At 40.7% G+C, this 7,830-nt stretch overlaps 1 protein-coding gene across 1 annotated transcript; it reads left to right on the top strand.

The window, feature by feature from the left end:
- The first annotated feature begins 393 nt into the window (after positions 1 to 393).
- On the top strand, positions 394 to 4,044 carry DKK1 (dickkopf WNT signaling pathway inhibitor 1). Its single transcript, XM_045568084.1, has 4 exons — positions 394 to 864; positions 1,110 to 1,272; positions 2,450 to 2,593; positions 2,722 to 4,044. Exons 1-4 carry the CDS (start codon positions 619 to 621, stop codon positions 2,973 to 2,975), a joined length of 807 nt encoding a protein of 268 aa, XP_045424040.1. The 5' UTR covers positions 394 to 618; the 3' UTR covers positions 2,976 to 4,044.
- Positions 4,045 to 7,830: the final 3,786 nt, after the last annotated feature.

A 7,830-nucleotide genomic window follows, 5' to 3' on the forward strand; every position in this document is an offset into this window, starting at 1 on the left:
CTAGAGCCACTGAATTACTGATCGGTTCGTACTTAATACTGAACATTATTTGTGTGCACGATAAACGAGCACTGTTGTAAAGGAGAGGGGCGCTAAGTGTTTTTGCAGAGTAGCACCGTTAGGCTCTGAAAAGTGTTTCAGATCCAGATAATCCAACCCTGCAAGGCAAGGGCACTCAATGTTTCCAGAGTTCCTCCCGCCTCCTGTGTTTATTAAACTCGTCTGCTCTAATGCTCGCTGATAACCGTCACCCCGAAGGTGAGCTGTGCCAGCGGAGCGACTGCGCAAGGGAGGGGCGGGGTGAAGAGTGTCAAAGCCCCCCCTTCGCGTACACAAACACACCCCCTCCCAGCCCCTCCCAACGCTTTGAAATCTCATCCCGGCTTTGTTGTCTCCCCCTGGAGGGGCCGGAATGCTCCGAGCCCGCAGTATAAAGGCAGCCGCGGTGGCGGTGGCGGCGCAGAGCTCCGCGCGCCCCGCAGTGAGGACTCTGGGACCGCCGGAGGCTCCCGGAACCCCGACCGTGCAGCCGCGCGCGAGCACGGTTGCCTTGGGGTCCAGGCTTGCAAAGTGACATTCCTCCTTTCTCTCTCTTTCTCACCCTTGAGTCCTTCTGAGATGACCGCTCTGGGCACAGTGGGAGCTGCCCGGGTCTTGGTAGCCCTAGTAGCTGCGAGTCTTTGCGGCCACCCCCCGCTGGGAGTGAGCGCCACCTTGAACTCAGTTCTCGTCAATTCCAACGCCATCAAGAACCTGCCCCCGCCGCTGGGCGGCGCTGCCGGGCACCCCGGCTCTGCGGTCAGCGCCGCGCCCGGGATTCTGTACGAGGGCGGGAACAAGTACCAGACCATTGACAACTACCAGGTGAGCGGGGGTCGCGGGGATCTTGAGATGCTGTGACCCTGAGGGGGTCTCATTAGGAGAGGAGGGCGTAGAACTGAGTGTGTGCGGTTCAGGGCGCAATTGGAAACGCTGCATTTGGGAGCAGTGGGCAGCAGCAGCTTTCGGAGAGGTGGGCAGGATAGGGACTGAGATGAGCATCCGGGTCCAGGAGTTGTGGGTACTTGGAATCCCGGGTGCCTCACCTTCTCCTCGCCCCCTTCTCACAGCCATACCCGTGCGCAGAGGACGAGGAGTGCGGCGCCGACGAGTACTGCGCCAGTCCCACCCGCGGAGGGGGCGCGGCCGTGCAAATCTGTCTCGCCTGCAGGAAGCGCCGAAAACGCTGCTTGCGCCACGCTATGTGCTGCCCCGGGAATTACTGCAAAAATGGTGAGTCCTGTAGCTCCCTCTAGCACCCCAACCGCCCTCCCTTTGAGCGCCTACAGGATGGGAGAGAACGGCCTCCGCTCTGCGAATGCTGCCGCGTCACCTGCAAATAGGTGTTCAGCATGCAGGGCTCCCGCGAAACATCCTCATTGCGAGTGTTCAGTCTGGGAGGGGAGAGAAGTCCGGAGGTCTCGGAGTCTCTCAATGAGTTCTCTTCCTCTCCGTCTCTCAATGAGTTAACGTGACAGCTTACCCCTTGGTGGACCCTTTCATAAAAATTTGTCTGGGAGACCAATTGAGAAAGGACGCAGAGGGCGGTAGGACCGTGCAGAGAGACCAAAGAAACCAGCATTGGCGGTTAGCTACCCTTTCCATTTTTCTTACGGTGACTCTCGGAGCTTTCCCACACTAGCCTGTCTCTCATGATCTCAGCTGAAACTGTTGTCACCTGGAGGACAGTGATTTATCAGCACTGATCATTTTTTAAAGAGAGATCTTGATAGTCTTCACCCTCCCTCCCCTCCTTCCTTCCTCTCCCTCTACCCTCCACTACGTTAAAATAAGTACTCCTCCCCTCAACCACAGATCCACTAAAATGTGATGTTTCAGAGGGGTAGATTTAGACACCCAAAGAGATCTCCAGAAATACACATACAGGGTGGCGACCCTCGTTAGGACCCAGCAGTACTCCAGGATGAATTAACTAAATCTCTGTAATAAAGAAATTATACAGTCAAGTAACTGGTGGGTGAGATTGTAATCTTCCAGGCAGCTGGAATTGCATTTGCTTAACTTAGTCTGGCAGTACCCATATAGCACCAAGGGCAGAGAAGTTATTTTTAAGAACGTTTTTTTAAAATGACCAATTTTCTTTTTCTTACCCCAAGGGTGATATTAAAATGGGCAGAAATCTCACTTGCCGCTACCACAGGAAAGTACCACAGGGAAGTATTTAAGTGGCAATACTGGGGATGTTGCATATGATGGTACAATGTGCACATTAGCGCTTCTGCCCCTCCCAGGAGTTTTGCATTAACACGAGAGAGAAAGTTTTACTTGTACATCACTACAATGGGATATTATCTCAAGTTGATGCAGGCACACGGGACTGTCGCTGTCAGAGCTGTTAGCAGTAATGCATTACAACCCTGGAGTTACTCACTATTTCCTGCTTCCTTAGGAATATGTATGCCTTCTGATCAAAATCATTTCCATCGAGGGGAAATTGAAGAAACCATCATTGAAACCTTTGGGAGTGATCACAGCACCTTGGATGGGTACTCCAGGAGAACCACACTGTCTTCAAAAATGTATCACACCAAAGGTGGGTTAAGGACTTTAAGATTTACTCTTCTTTGTTAGCACATCAGAAGTGTCTTTTGAATTATTTGAATGAAATAATGTAGGTTTAGCAGTAATCATGAACTTTTTCTACTGTCTCCTCTTTCATAGGACAAGAGGGTTCTGTTTGTCTTCGATCATCAGACTGCGCCACAGGATTGTGTTGTGCTAGACATTTCTGGTCCAAGATCTGTAAACCTGTCCTCAAAGAAGGTCAAGTGTGCACTAAGCACAGGAGAAAAGGCTCCCATGGGCTGGAAATATTCCAGCGTTGTTATTGTGGAGAAGGTCTGTCTTGCCGGATACAGAAAGAGCACCATCAAGCCAGTAATTCTTCTAGGCTTCACACCTGTCAGAGACACTAAACCAGCTGTCCGAATGCAGTGGACTCCTTTTATATAATATATGCTATGAAAACCTTTTATGGCTTTTGTGAGCTCAGTCCTAAGGATGTACAAATTCTGTGGTTTTAGTTAAGCATTCCAATAATACCATCTGAAAATCTGGAGTGTAAGAGCTTTGTTTCTTTATGGAACTCCCCTGTGATTGCAGTAAATTACTGTGTTGTAAATTCTCAATGTGGCACTTACCTGTAAATGCAACAAAACTTTTAATTATTTTTCTTAAGGTGCTGCATTGTCTATTGTTCCTCTTTTATGTAAATTTTTGTACACATTGATTGTTGTCTTGACTCTGATAAATATTCTATGTTGAATTGAAATAAATAATTTCAGCTTATAGTTCCTAAATGCATAGCCCTTTTCCCTTTAATTCTAGAGCCTAGAAGGCAAGGAGGTCTTAGAATGACAAATGATAGGTATCTAAAATTTAACTTGAAAATAGTAGCTTATTTTCTGAAATGTACTATGTCAATGCTTAAATTATATTTCTAGACTGTGATAGTTTTTGAAATAAAATTTACATTTAATATCATGAAATGTTACAAGTATAGATAAATTTGGGGATTGTGATCTTAGGGGGGAATGTGTGTATGTATGTGTGTTCTACAAGAATAGAAATGTGACATGTTTAAAGATGATCAGAGAAAATATATTGTCTAAATGTAAGGCAATATTGATCAGTTCTAGAGTAACTGTAAAGAAAAATGTGTTCATTGATGAGAAACTCAAATGATCATGGTAGTATGAGATTGAATCTTACATTACTACTTTCAAAAATAATTTCCAATAAATTAGTAATATCTCCTTAAGTGGTCAATACATATTGGACAAGGAAGGAAACTGTCCACATAATTAATGCCAAAGTACTTGGAGGTTGGCAGGAAGAGGATGTGTGTGTAAATACAGTAAATACATGCAGATTTTGTACCAAATAAGTTAATTTGAAATATCTTAAATACTACTACATTCAAAGAAGACTTATTCTAATTACTTTGATTTTAAAATAATTATTAAATAAAAATCACAAATCCTCCCTCATTCCACTCTTTTCTTCTCTTGCTAGGTGAGTTGAATATTTCAAGTTTTGCTTAAACTGAAATCTATTGATTGGAATGAGGATAGGGATATTGGTGTTTAAAAGAGAACCCAGAGGAATGAAATCTAAGCTGTCTATACAGTTTCACTTGCCAAATTTGATATAGTTTATACTGGGGAAAGGGGAAAGCAACCTTCCCAATTTATATTTGTTCTGTAGTATGCTAAAAGTCTGCATGGAAACCACAAAATGCTGGGCTTAAGGCATTCGAAGGATAGTAGTGACTGATCATTTGTCCCCAAAGTTTCCTTAAATAATGCAGATGTCCTAGAATGTTTGTTGTTTTTGTGTTCCTGGAAGTGGTTCAATTTCAAGGGGCTCAGCCAATGGGACACAAGCCCATTGGTTCTTTACTGAGAGAAGAACTGGCAGGGTGTCTGTTGTTACATTCCTTTTGCCTGGAAGTCTCAGCTTCCTGGCCCTTTCTACATGTGCCTGTTTTGTGAAGTGCCAGGAAGGCCAATTCTAAGGCCTGCCATCTCCAATAAAGTACAATAGAGGAAAGGTAACAGGAAACCCTTTCTTCAAAAAGAGTCTTCTGTTTAAAAGGGGAAAAAGAGCAAATGTTTAAAGGGCGCTGATTATTGGATCCCTTCCTTTCTACGGGAACTGACTGCGGCCAGAGACTCTCAATCTCTGCACATCTCAACATATCTACCATAGTTCTAGGGTAGAACTAGGCTTCCTGCTTATTTCTAGATGGGAGGTAGGGAGAATTGGGGGGAGGATATGAAACCAACCAAGCGGGGATGCCTCTTCTTCCTATCCAACTAAGAAGTTAGGGAGGGGTTTCCACAAAAAAGAAATTCTGTGTATTTATAAAGTTGTGGAAAACATCAAGAAAACTATAGATATTTTATTACGTGGCACTGGAGGCTGGAAGATGGAAATCTGAATCAATACAAATTCAAAAGAGGATTAAGGACTCTGGAACATTTTAGAAAATGGTGGCTTAAAATGTTTTGTTGTTTTTTAATTTTTAAGCAATTTATTTGAATAGAAAATACATGCACATGGGAAAATTTCACAAGGCATTTTATCAAATGTTAGTATACTTTACACACTGCCCTGCACCTTGCTCTTTTTACTCTCTGTGTCTTGCAGACCATTCTATATGCTACACAGAGAGGTGAATCATTCTTTTTAATGGTTGTATTAAATTTGCAATATTTTGGAATGGCCATACCATAATTTATTAAACCAATGCTTTTTGATAGACATTGTTGTTTCCAGAGTTTTCACTCTAACAAATAGGTGTCATGGGCATAGAACTTTTATGTTCATGTGCTGGTATAGTTGTAGGATAATGACTGATTTTTGAAGCAAAATCCCAAATCAAAAAGCATGCTTTCTGTAGCCACTCATAAGGTCTGCATGGGCAAAATGTTAAGATGGCTACTTATCACTGATCTAGTGATGATTAAGTTCTTGCTAAACTATAGTAAGGGAATAAAAGGGAAATACAGGCTTATCCTAACAATTTCACATCAGTAATCTCTGGCATTCAGTTGAAGGTAGATTTTCTCTGATTACTTTGATTTTAAAATAATTATTAAATAAAATCACAAGCCTTTCCCCCACTCCCTTTTCTTGTAGTTCTAGATGAGTTGGCTATTTTAAACTTTTTAAAATCTATTGATAAGAGTGAGAATGGGGATATATCTCTAAAAGAAAAATCACAAATATACAGACTAAATATGACTATTCATATTTCAGCAGGTCAAAACAATTTATGGATTTTTTCCTCATGGTAAATCAAGTTGCACTAATTCCATAAAGTTAGTAACAAATTTTAGTTATACTAAACAAAGTATAGTTACACATTTTTATCAGTTTCAATATTTCTAATTGCATAGTCAAATTAGCATTCACTGTCACCTATGAAAACTGCAAGTGAAATTATTAAATTTTCCTTCATTTTTACATTGGCTGCATTATCTAACTCTATCATGCTACTTTCTTTTATAGTTTTTGAAAAATAGTGCTACTATTAGGTTTATAAGATTTCATCAGTTGAGTTCTATGATTACAATTTCCATATCTTCTAAAATACTACTTTGAGTACAATATCAAAATATAAAATAAATACATTATTTCTACATTAAAGAAGCAGAAAAGAAGTAATCTACATAATTTAAGCATCTAATGTATGTGTATGTGTACATATGTGGGCCTTTAAATGTTTGGAGTAATGGTGACTTCTTAGAAATAGTCAATCACATCAATAATCTCGGACTATAATGTAGGTAAAACTAGGGAATTTTAATTCAATAAACATTTATTTAGCCTGCCATTCCCAGTAGGCACTATGCTAGCATTTGAAAAGATGTATACAATATTGGTCTCTAACTTCAAGGAGCTCACTGTTTAGCAAGGCAAACAATAAACAAACATTAGTACTGGGAGTCGGTTTAGTATAGTGGTTAGAAATACAATCTCTGGAATCAAATAGACTTGGGGTAGCAAGTCTTCCTCGGTTTCTAACTGCATGGTGGACAAAGGCTATAACCTCATTGATAATATGGATAGAGGGTGCAGTAAGCTATGATGATGCCACTACACTCTAGTTCAGGCCACAGAGGGAGACCTTGTCTCAAAAAAAAAAAAAAAAAAAGAGTCCTATATGGAAACTTTTCATGTATCTATGATACACTGAAGTTCAGATTAAAAGCAGACAATGATTCAATCATATATCATTTTTATTGCGCTTCTCTTCATTGCACTTTGCAGATACTGTATTTTTTATAAATTGAAGGTTTGTGGCAACCTTGCATCAAGTGAGTCAATTGGCCCCATTTTTCCAACAGCATGTGTTCACTTCGTGTTTTTTGGTCACATTTTGGTAATTCTTGCAATATTGTAAACTTTTTACATATTATTATATCTGTTACAGTGATCTACTGTCAGTAGCTTTAATGTTACTGCTGTAATTGTAATCGTTTTCAGGTGCCGTGAACTATGCCTGCAGAAGACAACAAACTTAATCCATAAATGTTGTATGTGTTCTCGCTAACCAGCCTTTCTCCCATCTCTCTTCCTCAACTTGGGCCTCCCTGTTCTCTGAGACACAACAATTAAAATTAGGCCAATTAATAGCCTTACAATGGCCTCTAATTGTTCAAGTAAAAGGAAGAGTCACACATCTCTCACTTTAAATCAAAAACTGGAAATGATTAAGCTTAGTGAGGAAGACATAGTAAGTTAAGATAGGCCAAAATGTAGTCCTCTTGATCCAAACAGTTAGCCAAGTTGTAAATACAAAAAAAAAAGTTCTAAGGCCCTTAATAATTATGTTAAATCTATTCTGCCTGTGCTCTATAAATGGATAAAAAAATAAATCTGTTTATAGCACAATTTACTGAATATTTTAAGCCCACTGTTAAGACCTACTGTTCATAAAAAAAGATTCCTTTTGAAATATTGCGGCTCACTGACAATATTTACTCTGTCAACAACTATGTGTTATGATGAACTGACATGGTATATAAGTCACACAAATACATAAGACGCTTTAGGAGGACATGGCCTTTAGTTTCAACATCTTTATTGGTGAGAAAAATCTCACTTTCTGTTCCTGACAACACAGTTAACACTCTCAGGCAGCTCGGCTTATAACCTTGCAGGCAGGAAGACTGAATTCCATAGCTAATTTAAGCAGAAAGCTGGAGACAAGGAAGAAGTTAGAAATTATTTATTCTGGAAGCTTTTATAAGCTGTCTCAAT

Source organism: Lemur catta, chromosome 14 (assembly GCF_020740605.2).
Source record: "Lemur catta isolate mLemCat1 chromosome 14, mLemCat1.pri, whole genome shotgun sequence".
Classification (NCBI taxonomy): domain Eukaryota; kingdom Metazoa; phylum Chordata; class Mammalia; order Primates; family Lemuridae; genus Lemur; species Lemur catta.

What these genes read in the sequence shown, in the direction of transcription:
- DKK1 (XM_045568084.1), top strand. Translation starts at nt 619, where the DNA reads ATGACCGCTCTGGGCACAGTGGGAGCTGCCCGGGTCTTGGTAGCCCTA. An exon ending in AGACCATTGACAACTACCAG is followed by an intron (nt 865 to 1,109) that starts GTGAGCGGGGGT and finishes CCCTTCTCACAG; the next exon opens with CCATACCCGTGCGCAGAGGA. An exon ending in AAAAATGTATCACACCAAAG is followed by an intron (nt 2,594 to 2,721) that starts GTGGGTTAAGGA and finishes CCTCTTTCATAG; the next exon opens with GACAAGAGGGTTCTGTTTGT.